General features: G+C 30.3%; 3 protein-coding genes across 3 annotated transcripts; 2 read left to right on the top strand and 1 right to left on the bottom strand.

Moving 5' to 3' along the window:
• Positions 1–4,772: 4,772 nt before the first annotated feature.
• LOC107903428 (probable aquaporin SIP2-1) lies at positions 4,773–7,299 on the top strand. Its single transcript, XM_016829474.2, has 3 exons — positions 4,773–5,191; positions 6,534–6,794; positions 6,887–7,299. The coding sequence occupies exons 1-3, from the start codon at positions 4,907–4,909 to the stop codon at positions 7,049–7,051; spliced, it is 711 nt and encodes a 236-aa protein (XP_016684963.1). The 5' UTR covers positions 4,773–4,906; the 3' UTR covers positions 7,052–7,299.
• Positions 7,300–7,866: 567 nt separating this feature from the next.
• On the bottom strand, positions 7,867–9,183 carry LOC107902896 (putative lipid-transfer protein DIR1). Its single transcript, XM_016829002.2, has 2 exons — positions 8,833–9,183; positions 7,867–8,109 (listed from the first exon to the last, which is right to left on the bottom strand). The coding sequence occupies exons 1-2, from the start codon at positions 9,146–9,148 to the stop codon at positions 8,105–8,107; spliced, it is 321 nt and encodes a 106-aa protein (XP_016684491.1). The 5' UTR covers positions 9,149–9,183; the 3' UTR covers positions 7,867–8,104.
• Positions 9,184–14,353: 5,170 nt separating this feature from the next.
• Positions 14,354–15,489, top strand: LOC107903425 (probable long-chain-alcohol O-fatty-acyltransferase 5). The gene has a single exon (XM_016829472.2). It carries the CDS (start codon positions 14,415–14,417, stop codon positions 15,432–15,434), a length of 1,020 nt encoding a protein of 339 aa, XP_016684961.2. The 5' UTR covers positions 14,354–14,414; the 3' UTR covers positions 15,435–15,489.
• The last annotated feature ends 1,301 nt before the right edge of the window (positions 15,490–16,790 follow it).

Genomic DNA, 16,790 nt, shown 5'->3' with positions numbered 1-16,790 from the left:
TGCACCTTTATGAAAGCATACTTTTCATCTTTAATGTGACATGATAATTCATTATCTACATATTTATTATATCATAATCATTTTTATAAATTTTTTAAAAACTTTAAATTAAAAAAATTAATTATTAATGTAACAGTTACATGTATGTCAGATCAACAAAGTTAACTTTTTCATTTATTTCGAGATAATTTGATTTTATAATTTCGGTGAGTATAGTCCAATAGTTGACAATCTCGATTTTATTATATAGTTTTAATGTTATATTCCTTAATTCTCCTACCTAATTATAATTTATAATTAACAACCTAATCAATTTAAAACCATAGTCAAAGGCATTGCTGAAGCCCTAAATTGTAAAATAAATAATTTGATATATTTTATTGTGGGAGGAAGTTTCTCTTTTATATTATCCCAACTTGTCATGTACATACAAATAAATAATCCAAAATCATTTTATAATAAGAATAAATAAATGATTAAAGTATTTCAATTTAGTCCCTCTATTTTTTAGATTTTAAAATTCATGTCTAATTATTAACGCGGCTAAATTTGTTGCTGTTGACATTCGGTTGCCATGTAATTAAAACAATAACTTTGTAAATAACTTGAATTTAACAAAAAAGATTAACAGTTGGACCTGAATTTTGAAATCATAAAAATAAAAATATAAGGACTAAATTCTTAAAATTTTAAAAATACAAGGACTTGTGACAAATTTTACCCTAAATCAATCTTATCAAAACAGGCGTAAGTAGAAAGGTGCCTTAAATACAAAAAGACTTGTTCAAAGGGCAAATGATGGTGACACTAATTCTAAGGGATATGTTCCAAGACACCTACTTTACTTTTTTTTTTCCATATTATATATATATATATATATATATATTGCTTTGAATTATTCAAAGAAAATTTGATTGTAACATTTTTTGTTTTTGTGTAATATAGAAACAACCCAAATCGTGAGGACCACTTCATTGATTTTGATATTATAATATTAGTATAAATAAATATAAATATAAAATACAAATAAATAAATTATAAAGTGATGAAAATTCATAAAATATTATAATAATTGGTCCAATATTAAATAAATATGTATGTACTGTGTTTAAAAGATGTATACATTGAATTGAATGGTCTTAGGCTGAATGGTATTGGCATTGTTGCTTATGTAAGAGGATGTGAGTTCTCTATTTAAGGGAGTAAATACTAATATATTCTTTCTCCCTCCCTTAAATAGGAGAATAATGCGATTCAGTGCACTCGAGCCCACATCCTCCTACAATGATAATAATACCTATTTCAATCGAGATATGACTCAATCGACAGCCCTAATTATTACCGGAAATATTTTTATATACGGGTAGGTGCATGTTGAATAATTATTTAGTAATTTAAAAATTAATGTTAAAACCATAGGCTTATAACTCTAGGAAATCATAGTCTTTATATTTCATAATAAATAAAAAGCACATGGTTTAGCATCTGTTATTTCTGGATACTGAGATATGCTGTCAGGTTTTTGGCACATATATATTTCTGTATATATATTGAAATAATTTATCTGGATTATTTTGTTAACATAATGCTTAGAATTGTTTATAGTTTCCCCAACTTATAAATAAGAGGGTAATGCGTTTCAGCACACTCAAATTCACGTCTTCTTGCATTGACAAAAATACCCATATCAATCGAACTAAAACTCAATCAACTATTGAGACGATATTACAAGAATAGACTTTTGTGTTTCTTATCCAAATTTTTTTGTCCCTTTTAGTCTTTAAATTTGTGTTATTTATCAAATTATTCCATAAATAGATGAAAGAGTTAACGTATGTTAATTTTGTTGATGCGATATACACATGGATTGCCATGATAACAATTAATTAATTTTTTTAATTTGGAAAATTAAAAAAATTATAAAGTTATTTAAAAAATTAAAAATTATTAAAAAGTATATAAAATATATATTTTTAATATTTTTAAATTAAAAAAAATAATTAATTGTTAACGTGTCATACATGTCGATTGTCACATGGATGCCACGTCAGTAAAGTTAACAGACAATTAATTTTTTTCATTTATTTTAGGGTGATTTAACAAACAATACAAGTTCAACGGCTAAAAAAGGCGAAAAATTAAATAGAGGGCTAAAATAATTTTTTTTTTATAAAGAGGGCCAAATAAGTTATTTTTCCTTAATTTTAACAATTAAAATCCCAAGTAAATTATTTAAAGGGTAACGTCAAAAGAAATAAAATAAAATAATCAGAATTAAAAAATTCAACATTAAGTATAAGTAGCTTCTTATCTACTTAACATTTTTCACATTTTTTTCATTGAAAAAATCTATAGTTTATTTTTTTATAATCAATTATCGAACGTACTTAAACAAATTAAATCATTGAAAATATTAATTTTAAGTTGATTTAATATTTTTAATAATTTTCGAATAAAGGTGTTCTGGTCATATCTGTTATTTTTAACACAACCCATAGCCCTCCAACCGATAAATAGGAAGATAAGCGCTTCAACGCAATCGAGCTCACATCCTCCTATATTGACAACAATACCTATACCAATCGAACTAAGACTCAATCGGCAAACAATGGCTAACTTAAATTTCACTTAAATTTAAAAGGTATCCAAGCCATACCCTTGAATAGATAGCTAATACTTTGTTATGGATACCAAGAAGATATCCAAGCAGCAAGTTTCAACTTGGCCTTACCATGCAAATCATAAACCCCATTTTTTTTAATGAGTTACAAAATTATTTTAAAACAAAATTAAGTTACATAATCTGTGGTTATGTTGGTGGTAATGTCACGGGTCGAGACTCAAACTTTAAATTTATGTAGTTCAACATATAAAATTGATAATCATGGTTGTTTACATTAGATTAGATTGACGGGTTGAATCAGTCATGGACCCCAAAAGAATTATTGAATTGAATTGAACCACAATAAATAATATTTGAGAGATCAATGACAGTAGTCAAAATGCTACAATTCCAAACTAAGGCACCAAAACCTTGGGTATAGGTATCGACACATTGCCCTTGGATAGACTCCCTTGCATTGTTTTGGTTGTTTTGAACTCTCTGAAACTTATATCAGACCCCAAACACCTCCGATCACCCCATAAAAATTTCCAAATGATTTTACATATGTTTCTAAACACAAGATCTCGATTTGAGCTGAAGAGCTTTGAACATCAGTTTTATGATTTGGACATGTCCTTATATTTATTCAATCATCTAAAACAATTTTTAATTTTATCTAAATCTTTCTAAATCTTTCTAAAAAGCTTTGAAGGTCTTCTTCTTATAATATATATATTTAAAAATAAATTAAATTTTATGAATATCTTCTTCTCATTCACTACATATGTCTTCTCTTTTTTCAATTTGTAAATATATTTTGTGGATATCTTTGTTGTTTTCACAACTTGTGATGGATAGATGATGGTGTTTGTCGTTCACTAAAACTCCACCGGCCATCCGTAGTTTTTCTTGGAAAGTAGGTGGCTCTTTGTCAACTTCTTAATCTATTTCTGTTTTGAGAGTATTTCAGAATAATTAATGATTTCAAATGTCGATTTGGACCCATGTTGTCTTAAATTTTATATGTTTTTTTATTTGTTTTTCCATTACTTAATAAGTTTTTAGTTTTAGAAGTTTTTGTCTACGCTTGTTATACGTTTTTTAGTCTTGCTTATGCATGTAATCTTAGTTTTACAATTGATTTTACGGATGATTTTGTTGTCATCCTCTCTAGATTGGTGAATGCTCGATTCTTTTGTCGATTTTTGCTCTCTGCTATAGACCATCTGGGGTTGATTTCCTTATCGTATTAAGTGCTTGCAATCACTTTAGATACGTCGTGCTTGACTTGTGACAAAGCCAATTATCAACGTGTCATAATGTTCTTTTGATGCTAAGGCTAAAGCCTTTGTTGTGTTGAAGAAGCTTGTCCTTCATTATCTACGACAAGTGTTTACTATTTTTTTCTCTGAATTGTATGATTCCATTCATTGAATGAACTAATGATTTTACCTTTAAAAAAAATTCCCGTATTAAGTTCTAAGGAATAAATTATCTCTATTGATTTTTAATACTACCTAAAATATCCCTATTAATTTTTTATGTTACCTAAAATATCCTTATTAACTACTAAAAACTCGCTTAGGAGTTGGTTTTATATAATTATGATACCCACTATTACCTTAATTTAATTACAATATATAACATTTTAATTTAATTTAATCACATTAAATAATATTTAATTTAATTTAATTATCATATCATATTTTTTGCTATTAATCACGTCATATAATAATTTAATTTTAAAATTTTGCGACCAAAATATTTAGCATTGATATATTATTTAAGATTTTTTATTAAATTGCTGTCATCCTTAATCGAATTACTAATTTAGTGGTGAATTATTTATAAAAAAATTATTTTAAAGATATTTTTATTCTTTCATTTTTTATATAAAATTTAGAAAATACGTGTATAAAGAGATTTGAACCCAAAATATTACGACTCTCATTTTATCTTTACTACCTTTAACCAAAGTAATATTTTATTGTCTTTTGTTAATATTTTATAAAGGGACTAAATCTCACATTTTGTCAATGTACAAGAACTAATAGCATATTTGTACCAAAAATTTAACAAGATGGCTAACGGTTAAATGTTCAGAGACGAATTTAGAACTTTTACAAAAAATGGAGGATTATGTTTGTAATTAACCCATATAAAAAACATTCGCAGAATTTTCCATGAAAGTTCCTTGTTTGGAGAAATTTGTCAGCTTTAAACAAAGAGTTGAAAGAAAAGCGCTAAATGGAAATCTGTATGATCATATAGAAACTGGAATTTCAAAAAGAAAAAAAAAAGATGGGCAAGAGGGGGGTGATTATATACGATTTTATCATCTCCTTGATGTGGGTATGGTCTAATTTTCTGATAAAGCTGTTGGTGAATCAAATTTTAGGGATTGATTACCGACCCAAGGCTGAATTTGTGAAGAATTCTTTATCCGTTATCAACATGTTCTTCTTCGCCTTCTTGGGTAAGGTCACTAATGGCGGCGCTTATAATCCTTTGACTGTTTTAGCCTCCGCCGTGTCTGGTGGTTTCGCCCACTTCCTTTTCACTGTTGGGGCCAGAATTCCCGCTCAGGTTAATGTCTTTTTACAACAAATTATATGTATATTTAATGATTAAATTATATACATTGTTGATGTTTAGGTTAATTCTGAATTTTAGATTTCTTTTGATGTTTCCTGTTTGTTGATGTTTGGATTTTGTGCCTTGGTGCATGATACTTTGTTAGAATCCACTAGGTAACCATTGGGGGGATTCCATTTTGCTCTACTAAAGCAAACTAGTCCTGAAAATTGGTAAAAAAGTACTATGGAGGCCTTGAATTAGAAGTTGGATTATATTTTGCTCCCTTTACTAGTCTTTGTACATTGCATTAAAGAGCAAATTGATCTTTTTCGTTAAAAGTTTCATTCATTTATACTGATAAAAATTGGCGTGGTTGAAGAAATACCATAGAGTGACATGTGACACGCCATGTACCATTTATGCTTATTTTTTGAATAAAGGGGGCAAAATGCAATCTGACTCCTAGCACAGGGCTTCCATGATACTTTTACTGAATATACTGCCATTGTTTATCTCATTTCATGTCTGCATCAAGTACTTAGGGAACTATAATGTTGTTTGTTCTTACCAAACTTACCAAGGATATGGATTTACAAGCCAAGTGTCTGGTATTTTTTATGTATGGTATCTGTTGTTTGTACATGGTTGTTCAAAGAATGTTGTTTCTCTTTAGACAAGAATCTAAACATGCTTAATAGTGAATAGGGGTGTAAGTGAGCTGAGCTTGAATACTGTCAAACTCGAGCTCCACTTGAAATTATAAGCTCGATACTTGGCTTGAGCTTGGTAGAACATCTGTTTTTAAGTTTGAGATATAATTGAGCTACTCATTTAACGAATTTTGTAATTAAGCTCGAGCTCTGCCCAAAAATTAAGCTTAGGGTTAATAATATATATTAAGGGTAATAATGTAATTTAATAATATAAAATATGAAAAGCTCGATAAGGCTCAGGAGCTGTTCAAATCAAGTATTACTAAGCTCGAATTTGACTCGTTCGATAGCTTGAGTTGCTTGAGTTCAAGCTCGGCTCGATAATTATCGAATCGAGTAGCTTGCTGTCACCAGTGTTTCATTTGCACTCCTAATAGTGATAGGGGAACAAACCGTTGTTTTACGTTAGCCCTTTGGCTTTGCTTAGTACATCATTCTTTTAGGTTTTTGACATGACTTGTAACATGGTTTCTCACACGACCATAAACCGAACATTTTTGAACTATGTTTCGGTTGATCAGTGTATGTTGCCAAAGCTATTTATGATCTCAAATGTTGATTGTATGATAGATCAAAAACAGCTTTTACTTCATTGCACTTTGATATGTTGTTATGTATGGTTTTTTTTTCCTTTTCAGGTAATTGGATCTATTACTGGGGTTAAGCTCATTATCCAGATCTTTCCGGGGATTGGATCCGGGCCACGTTTGAATGTCGATATCCATCAAGGTGCATTAACTGAAGGATTCTTAACATTTGCAATTGTCATCATCTCGCTCGGGCTTACTACCAAGATCCCTAGCAGTTTCTTTATGAAGACGTGGATCGCAAGCATCTCCAAGTTAACTCTTCATATTCTTGGCTCTAATCTCACTGGTGGATGCATGAACCCTGCCTCTGTAAGCACCCACCGTTTCTTAGTCCCGATCGATGTGGTCGATAACAGAACCTAACGGTCAAACTCTTTTTTATTATTATTTAAAACATGTAGGTAATGGGATGGGCTTATGCTCGTGGAGATCATATCTCGAAGGAACATATACTCGTATACTGGCTCGCTCCGATAGAGGCGACTTTGTTAGCGGTTTGGGTTTTTCGGTTGGCAGTTAAACCAGCTATAGAGGCGAAACAGAATGTAAAAGCTAAACCAGAGTGAGTCCCTCTGTTTGTTGAAACTCATCAGTGACCTTGAGGATATGATAACTCAAAGTGTATGTAAATTCCACGGTTAGATGCGACTTTTCGAAAATTAGGAATTTAGTCCCTGTACTTGTATTTTTAGGAATTTCGTCCTTACTTTTCAGATTTTAAAATTCAGGTCTAACTGTTAATACTGTTAATTCTTTTGTTGTTAAATTTGTTGCTATTGGATTCTGAAATATAAAAAAAAGTATTCATTTGGTAGCTATGTAATAAAAAAAATGTTGTCAATAACCTAAAATTTAACAAAAAAAATTAGCTGAACCTGAATTTTGAAATACAAAAAGTAGAGGATTAAATTTCTAGAAATATAAGTATAGGGACTAAATTTTTAATTTTTGAAAAGTATAGGGATTTCAATCTATATTTGCATTGATTTCTTTGTTTTGTATGTATTATAATGTAACCTATTGCTGCATGTGACATTGTCTGCTTTGTAAAAAATTCTTGTAATTTGTGAAAGTTGTAGATATAATTTTTATGTTTTTCTAACTTTGTATTTTTAAATTTATTAAGTTATGTTATTTCTAAAATATAATACATCAAATTATCATATATGTAATATCACGTCAGAATATTATTTTCTCATTTTTTTATTAAAAATTCAATCAATAGATTAACGACTATCATTTGCGTTAAATATTGAAATTTCAAAATTTGACAAGTATAGAGATTTAGAACGATTTAATTGAAGAACATGAGCTAAATTTACAATTATACACGTGGTACAAGATTAATAATTAAATTTAATCAAACGGTGTTTGAGTTACAATTAAATTTCAGTAAACTGATATATGAAAATCTTTATAAAATATCGAAACTCGAATTCGAGTAACATTCATGAACAATACAATCATTAAGGACATGACCAAAAATAATAAGAAGAAAACTGAAATGATTATTGCAAGAAAGACGAAAAACTCAAAGAACACAATTTCAATACATATAAGATCTAAGCAGGGTCCAAAAAAACTCTTCAGCAGATAATGAGGGAACATTCGAGTGTGCTTCAGCCTGCAAAAGAACAAGACATATCAGTTAGAAACCAAAACTGTCCCCACTATTAATGTTATCAAACAAGAAAACAATGATTTACAAACTTGTCTCTTGATTCGGGTTTTGTCCTTGACTCTATCACAAGTAGGGATGTTCTATGTCAACTCGAAGCTTGACCAATCTGTCCCAATCTCGATTTTTAAGAAAAAAATTGCTCTAAACTTGAAATTTAATAAGACATCCGATTCTAATTTAATTCGATCCGATTCGAATTTAATTTAATTGTTTTGTTTTTCATTTTGAAGGAAATAATATTACATTTTTAATTGATTTATCTTTTTTTTAAGCTTAAAATTTAATATTATATATATGGGGTAATTTTGTAAATATCTTGGAATGGAGTAGTTTTACCTTAAACTTGACCTAACTCGCCTCGAACCTAATTTTCCAAAAAACTTTCAATCCTAACGGATCGGGTGGGGTCGAAACTCGTTGGATTTGGATTTTTTTACCATCCCTAGCCAAAAGCTGTAAATGGTTCATAAAAGAAGTGCCTCGACCGTACTTGGGCACACAACCACCCACCAAGGGTCATGAGCGTCTCGCCCTTAGTGGGGTTACCATTGACATACAGGTTATCACTTAAGGAACATTATACCACTTACACTACGACCGATTGTTCAATAGATGACACTTTAAAAACTTTTAACCCTCAACAAAACTATTTCCCCAAGAACTTACCCCTGCATTTTGGTGGTATGTGAAGATTATATTTGCACTTCTTAGGCAATGCAAATGCGCGAGAAGGGTTGATATTGAAGGCAGGAAGAGCATCCTTGAAGTTGCAAAGACAATTCAAGTCGGCATGTTTTATCAAAAGACAGCATTGTTTGGTCGGTGGTGGAGGGTATCTCCCGGTGACCGCCGGCCGGCAAAGGTTCAACCTACTCGATGGAATGTTACATATGGTTGCCCCTTTAGCTCCTTCCACCATTGCAATGACCACAAATATTGCTACCAAGCAATACACCATAAGTTTCTCACTAACCTTAGCCATTTTTCTTGCCTCAAAAAAACTATTTCAAACCCAATGCCGAGTAACACTCCTGCACTTAATTTATAGTAAAGGTTTTGAGGGTAAACTATCTTAGTAGTCATCCAATTATTAGAAAAATTTTTTTGGTCATCCAACTATGAAAAGTTATAAAATGATCATCCAACAATTAATAAATTTTTTTTGGTCACTCAACTATATTGAATTTTTGGGTGTTTCTATTTTTATGTTAGCCAGCTGGGGACAAAAAATGATAACTTAAATAGTTTAGTGATTATTTTATAATTTTTTATAATTGTGTGACTAAAAAAGAAATTTACTAATAGTTGGGTGACTACTAGCCTACTTTACCCATATACATACATACATGCATATATATATATATATATATATATAACAAGACATGTGAATACAGTCTGTAGGATAGTCACGAGAGAACTTAAAGAGTAGAAAATACTTAATCTTTGAATCCGAATTGAACAACAAAGTTCAATGAAGAATGTTTCCATGGTTATATTTTTTAATTCATTAAAAAAGTTAAATTATCCTATTAATTTGATCAATTTTATTCCTGTACTTTTCGAATTTTGAAATTTAGTCATAACCCAAATAGTAACAGTTGAGTTTGTTTAGTTAAATTCAATTAACAGTCTTGTACTATACGTATAGTTAGTTACGGATTTAGTTTGTATTCTTCAATTGGATCATTTTAAGTCCCTATATTTTTCGAATTTTGAAATAATTAGTTGACATGTTATTACACATATGATAATATGCTTACCACATCATATTTTGGAAATAGTAAAACTTACTGAATTTAACAATTATTGTTTAGTTAGTATTGAAATTTTAAAATTTTAAAAATATAATCACTAAAAATGATTAAATTAAAATACAAAGATTAAATCAACAAATTTTCCCAAAAAATAAGGACTAATTAGAGCAGAAATTAACCTTAAAAATGTCGGTTCGATGTAGAAACTATGGTTTCGTATAAGAAAACAGGGCATGCAATCATAATCTAGACTATAGGCTATAAAAAAGATAATTAAAACACAACACAACATGTGAATTGTCAAAGTTTTGTCTGTTTGTCCTTCTCGTTTCTATCAAACACTTTTGTTGGTTTTGACCAGATTGGATAAAAACAAACTTTTAAGAAAGCATATCTTATATCTATGTTTAAATATACGTGGAACATGAATATTAATTATAGATGTCTTTTAAAAAAATTAGAGTACCGATGGAATTCAATGTTCATTGTAACACTTTTAATCCGAAGATCCGATCAGGTTTGAGATATAGGATGCTATATTCGTTGTTGAAGCAACTATCGTTAATGTTAGAAATTGTATGACTCAAATCCCTGTTAAAAATAAAATACAAGTGGCAAGATAGGGGGATCTACGAGGGCAAAGGTCGTAGCCCATTGTAGATCCCCCGCGGTATAGTACATGCTGCACAAGTGAAATCTGTATAGAAGTTTACTTCCTCTATTTGATGTTGATTACAATAAGGTGTTTTAATCTTGCTGCATTACTTTTATTTGACTTTGATTAAAATATGGTTTTACAAACCTATAAATAGACGTAATCTATACTTATCTTGTATCATTCGAATTCGACATAGTGAATTTCTTCTCCTCAGCCCGTGATTTTTTCCCGAAAAGATTTTCATGTAAAATTCTGCATGTTCTATTTTTCTCTCTTTCTTTGTGATTCATTGTCATTATTGACATTAAATTTTAACAATTAATTATACAATAAACACCAATCAAACATGTAATTAAGTTCTAAATACATTTATTGACCCGAGCACGAAATAGGATCAAATCGTAAAGTTTTAAAAATTCCAAGCCGTCATCATGACTTCAGTGTTTCCTCGTTGCGACGAGACTCTCTGAGTTGCCAATGTCACGATGTTGAGATTTGTAGTTCTGACGTGGAACTTGTTTTCGATAAAAATGTACCATTTGATACCTATTTTAGTGCTTCCGAACAAGCTATTCAATTTACTCAACAAATCACCATCTTTACATGAATAAAACCATACTAAAAACATACCAAAACAAGCCATTTAACCATTTTCTTTCAACCAATTCAATATAAGTTCAAATTAACACAAAACATACCAATTCAACTCATTCAATTATAAATAATCCATCCAACCAACTAGCCATTGAAATACCAACTTCTTATCTATGCTAATCCATGTTCAAACATGCTATTTTAATTGCCAAACATAATTCAAACACATTTACCAAAACATGCCATTTCAACTAGACATTAACATTGTCAAAACCATGCATTAGGAAGCTTTCAAGCTATGTCCAACTTTCAAAGTTAACATATACAAAACAACTATATACATGCCACAATTCCGAACTTAAAATGATCGAAAAGCTACCGATTAAAAAACAGGATAGTGTGAGATTCAAAGCGATCTGCTTGATATGTTCTGCAAGGTAATGATCTACAAGGAAAACAGAAAGTAACATATTGCTTAGTAAGTTCATATGAAATTTAACTTACCTTGACATTACAACAAACTAAACATTTAAATACATTGTCATTCAATATGACATCATTTGACATATCTTGAAATAGCTAACATATAATATCATATACAACAAATAGGTTAGTCCATTTTCATATCAAGAACTTTAAACAAAAATAATTTGCCACAACTCAATTTGAAACATGTACAAAAAAATTCATATTCAATTTGAAAGCATGTAAAAGTCAATCCACATTTGTATCATTACAATGATTTCATTTCCGTTAGGTTAACATTTCGGATACACGTAACTATATTGCTCACACAAGTTGGTAGGGATTAGGGTTGCTCAGACAAGCTGACATTTATGAATTTGCTCAAACAAGCTAACATCGTATTGAGGTTACTAGTCTAGGCTAAACCAATGATACATATAGGCTAAGAATCCGCAACAAATTTTGGATCTCATATAACCATGTAAATCCCTGTGATTCCATATTTGACCCTAATGGCATGCCATACGTATCCTAATCTTTTACTAAATTCATACTAGCATCGTTATCTTAAGCGTATTATTTCAAGCCTTATATCAGAATGCATATTTCATACAAATCCTGTAAACATGTAACATTCATATCGGTACTTTGTACCCTTTCATATAGCCAACATTTTCATGTTTTACAATTCAGTCCATAAATAGCCAAATAAGCCAATTTCCACAATTTCACTTAAATATAAACATACAATTGAAAAAAAAATACAAAAGATAATTTAGTAAGTTCCATATGAACTTACACGGAAAAAGAGCAATAAATGAGACTAGAAGGACTAATCAATAATTTTTTCTTTTCCCCAATTATCTTCGGGTTGGTTCAATTCTCGATCTATACAATTATTCAATTCAATTTAACAATACTACAAATTTTATAACATTTTTTTACATGCATATACCAGTTCAATTTCATTTTCTAAATGCCCCTAAATTTTTGCATTTTATTTAATTTAGACCCTAAAATCAAAATTGCCATAACTTTCAATTTTGAGCTTAGATTTCAAAACCGATCTCACTCACATCCTTTTAGGACCCTCTACTATCTATTGTCAAAAAAATTTCACATCAGATATTCAATTTTTACACTTTAATCCGTCTTGACAAAACTAACAATTTAAACTTTACAATCTCATCCTTTTTCATATCTAAGCTTGAAATCTATCGATTTAACACTAATTTCTTTAAGAAATTAGCAATGAAAACTTTTAAAAATTTTAACAATTTTACAAATTGGTACATGAGCTAGCTAAATCAAGCTCCCATGGCTTCAAAAACATAAAAATTACAAGAAAATGGCTTAATTGCACATACCAATTTTGTAGCCGAATGTGAAATGTTTCCTTAGGTTTTCTCTCCTTCAAGATTGAGCCAAGAGAGGAAGATGAATAAAAGATGATAACTTTTCCTTTTAATTTGTTTAGATTAAGGATGAGTTAACTAAGTTTAATTAATTAACTATTAATCAAAGATAGTTGGAATGTCATCATAGGCCATTATTTCATATTGTAAATTGGTTAAATTACCTTTTTGGACCTTTTATTAAATAAAAATAAAATGGAATAGAAATAAGTAAAACAAAATAAAAAATGAATAAATCGATAAAATGAAAAATCTAGCCTTAGGCGCAATTTTGACTTCGACTTTGAACTGCTCCCGGATAATGGATTCTCTCCTCCAATCGATAAGTCAGTTATAGAGATCGAGGAACAATCTCAAATCTCCAAATTCTTCTGTAGTGATAAATTAATTACAAGACCAGCACGACGACTAACCTTTACTAAGTGCATAACCTTGAAAGCAACTTGTACTCTAACATTTCAAACTTGCATTGTACCAATATAGAAAATAGGAAAAAAAAAGTATCGAATTAGTAGCATCCATGTCCAAAATTAATTACAAAAAATCACTAAAAACATGTTGATTAAGCACATTATCAACGTGCAAAAAGACGCATCATGACCAAGCTTCTAAATTCCCTCAAAGGAACCCATTTCAAGGATTATGAGTTATATATCACCACGAACGACTCTCCATAGTGATTTATATGAATCACCATGTACCACTAAGCCAACACTTTGTATCAACAATTAGTGCGATGTGCACATAATCAACTTGAAAATTATAACTACTAAAAGTTTCAGTACCAAGCTAGTTCAGCTGGTCAAGTAACCAACAACAAGGTAACTATTATGAAAAGGACAATTTGGGCTTTCTCTCATTTTTCTACTTTGAAATATAGCTAATATAGTTCTGTCCACGCTTCGCATTAGGTTAATTATTTTCTAAGCTAAATTATAGAGTAAATAATTGATATTAAAAATACACCCTATTCTTTGTAGTTTTCGTACATTTAAAATTTAATCTTTGTATTTTTACTTTTAGAAATTTAATCCTTTAATTTTCAAATTTAAAAATTCAAATTAATGCTATTAAATTTACTAATGTAACATTTTAAAATTAAAAAAAATAAAATTATATCAATATTTTAATCAAAAACAACCAAAGTTATATTTATCATGTCCAACCAAAATTCAAAACTAACAAATTCTAGGCTTAAATTCATTATGATATGATTGGAGGCAATACATCTATATACAACATTCAATTAAATACACATTAAATTTTACACGTGCCTATGCACTTATCTAAGTAAAGTCAACTACATTCCTTGTCAATATTAAACATTAACTTCATTTTCATCAAAGATCCAAAGATCAACCTATGGAGAACGAACTTCACAATTTCATCAAGGTATGGATTTTAGCTATCATTTCCCTTTGTTATTGTTTCTACATACCATCAAAGCTCCCCAAAGGCATTTTCAAGCTTATTTCTTTAACCCCAATCTTCATCTTCTTCCTTTACCTCCCTCTCACCATCTCCACCGCCCATCTCGTCGGCATCACCGCCTTCTTCCTCTCTTGGTTAGCTAATTTCAAGCTCCTCCTCTTTTGTTTCGACCAACCACCGCTCTCACCACCGCCGTCCAACCTTTTTCATTTCATTTCCTTAGCTTCTCTTCCCATTAAACCAAAACAAAAAACCCCATCTCAAAACAGATCTAAACCACCCCAAAGATCAATCTTGTTTGCTATAAAAGTTCTAATATTAGCTTTGCTTTATCATTGTTATAGCTACAAACAAATTCTCAATAAAAATGTAGTTCTAGCAATGTACTGTGTCCACATCTACATTGAGCTTGAGCTCATCCTAGCCTTGGCCGCAACCCTTGCTCGAGCCATGTTTGGGTTCGAGTTCGAGCCACAGTTCAATGAACCCTACTTGGCTACCTCTTTACAAGATTTTTGGGGTCGTAGATGGAACCTTATGGTTACTAGTATTCTACGACCAACCGTATATTACCCCATACGCCGTATTTCTACTCGTTTGCTCGGATCAAGGTGGGCTTCGTTGCCGGCGATCGTCGTTGTGTTCGTCGTCTCCGGCTTGATGCATGAATTGATTTTTTATTACATGACTCGTGTGGCTCCTAGTTGGGAGGTGACATGGTTTTTCATCTTACATGGGGTTGCGGTGGCGGCGGAAGTGGTGGTGAAGAAGGTGGTGCCTGAGAAAATGAGGTTGCACCCGGTGGTTTCCGGGGCGTCAGCTTTGGGATTTGTGGCGGTGACTGCCGTTTGGTTGTTTCTCCCGCAGTTAGTGAGGAATGGTGTAGATGAGAAGAACATTGGAGAGTACTCCAAGGTGATGGATCTTATAAAGGGTTTGCTTCCATTTTGATTATCATTGTAATTTTAGAAAAAAATCATAAATAAAAATCCAGCCATTTAAATTCCTTCCACCATTGCAATGACCACAAAGATTGCTACCAAGCAATACACCATCAGTTTCTCACTAACCTTAGCCATTTTTCTTGCCTCAAAAAAACTATATCAAACACAATGCTAAGTAACACACCTGCACTTAAATTATAGCAAGGGTTTTGAGGTAAACTATTTAATATTCACCCAATTATTAGTTAATTTTCTTTTGTCACTCAACAATGAAAAATTATAAAATGGTCTTCTAACTATTAGTAAATTTCTTTTTTGGTCACCTAACTATCTTGGAGTTTTGGGTATTTCTATTTTTATGGTAGCCAGCTGGGGACCAAAAATGACAAAATTGAATAGTTTAATAATTATTTTGTAATTTTTCATAGTTGTGTGACTAAAAAAGAAATTTACTAATAGTTAGATGATCATTTAATTTATAACTTTTCATAATTGTGTGATTATAACTTTTCATAATTGTGTAATTAAAAAAAATTTATTAATAATTGGGTGACTACTAGTATAGTTTACCCATATATATATATATATATATATATATAACAAGACATGTGAATACAGCTTGTAGGATAATCACGAGAGAACTTGAGTAGAAAGTACAAAATTCTCTGAGTCTGAATTGAACAACAAAGTTCTATGAAGAATATTTCCATGGTTATATTTTTATTTCATTAAAAAAGGCAAATTCTGCTATTAATCTCAATGTTTTGTCAAAATTATGGATTTAATCTTTATACTTTAATTTGATCAATTATTTTCCTATATTTTTCGAATTTTAAAATTTAGTCATAACCCAAATAATAGTAGTTAAATTCAATTAATAGTCCTGTACTATACTTAAAGTTACAGATTTAATCCATATTCTTCAAGTGGATCATTTTAAGTCCCTATATTTTTCGAATTTTAAAATTTCAATCTTAAAGCAAATGACAATCGTTAATCCATTGCATGGATTTTTAGTTAGTAATATGCAGAAATAATCAATTGACATGCTATTACACATATGATAATATGTTTACCACCTCAGATTTTTGAAATAGCAAAACTTACTGAATTTAATAGTTACCGTTCGGTTAGTATTGAAACTTTAAAATTTGAAAAGTTCAATCACTAAAAATGACTAAATTAAAATATAGAGATTAAATATATAAATTTCGCAAAAATTAAGGACTAATAGCAGAAATTAACCTTAAAAATGTCGGCTTGATGTTCCATTTCCAGGATGTAGAAACTATGGTTCCGTATAAGAAAACGGGCCACGCCATATTTAGTGACTATCATTAAAACACAACACAAAGTTTGTCTG

Source organism: Gossypium hirsutum, chromosome D05 (assembly GCF_007990345.1).
Source record: "Gossypium hirsutum isolate 1008001.06 chromosome D05, Gossypium_hirsutum_v2.1, whole genome shotgun sequence".
NCBI classification, from domain to species: domain Eukaryota; kingdom Viridiplantae; phylum Streptophyta; class Magnoliopsida; order Malvales; family Malvaceae; genus Gossypium; species Gossypium hirsutum.
Note: the sequence above shows the minus strand (reverse complement) of the source record. Positions and strands in the feature narration are given on the sequence as shown.

What these genes read in the sequence shown, in the direction of transcription:
- LOC107902896 (XM_016829002.2), bottom strand. Translation starts at nt 9,148, where the DNA reads ATGGCTAAGGTTAGTGAGAAACTTATGGTGTATTGCTTGGTAGCAATA.
- LOC107903425 (XM_016829472.2), top strand. Translation starts at nt 14,415, where the DNA reads ATGGAGAACGAACTTCACAATTTCATCAAGGTATGGATTTTAGCTATC.
- LOC107903428 (XM_016829474.2), top strand. Translation starts at nt 4,907, where the DNA reads ATGGGCAAGAGGGGGGTGATTATATACGATTTTATCATCTCCTTGATG. An exon ending in GGGCCAGAATTCCCGCTCAG is followed by an intron (nt 5,192 to 6,533) that starts GTTAATGTCTTT and finishes TTTCCTTTTCAG; the next exon opens with GTAATTGGATCTATTACTGG. An exon ending in GATGCATGAACCCTGCCTCT is followed by an intron (nt 6,795 to 6,886) that starts GTAAGCACCCAC and finishes TAAAACATGTAG; the next exon opens with GTAATGGGATGGGCTTATGC.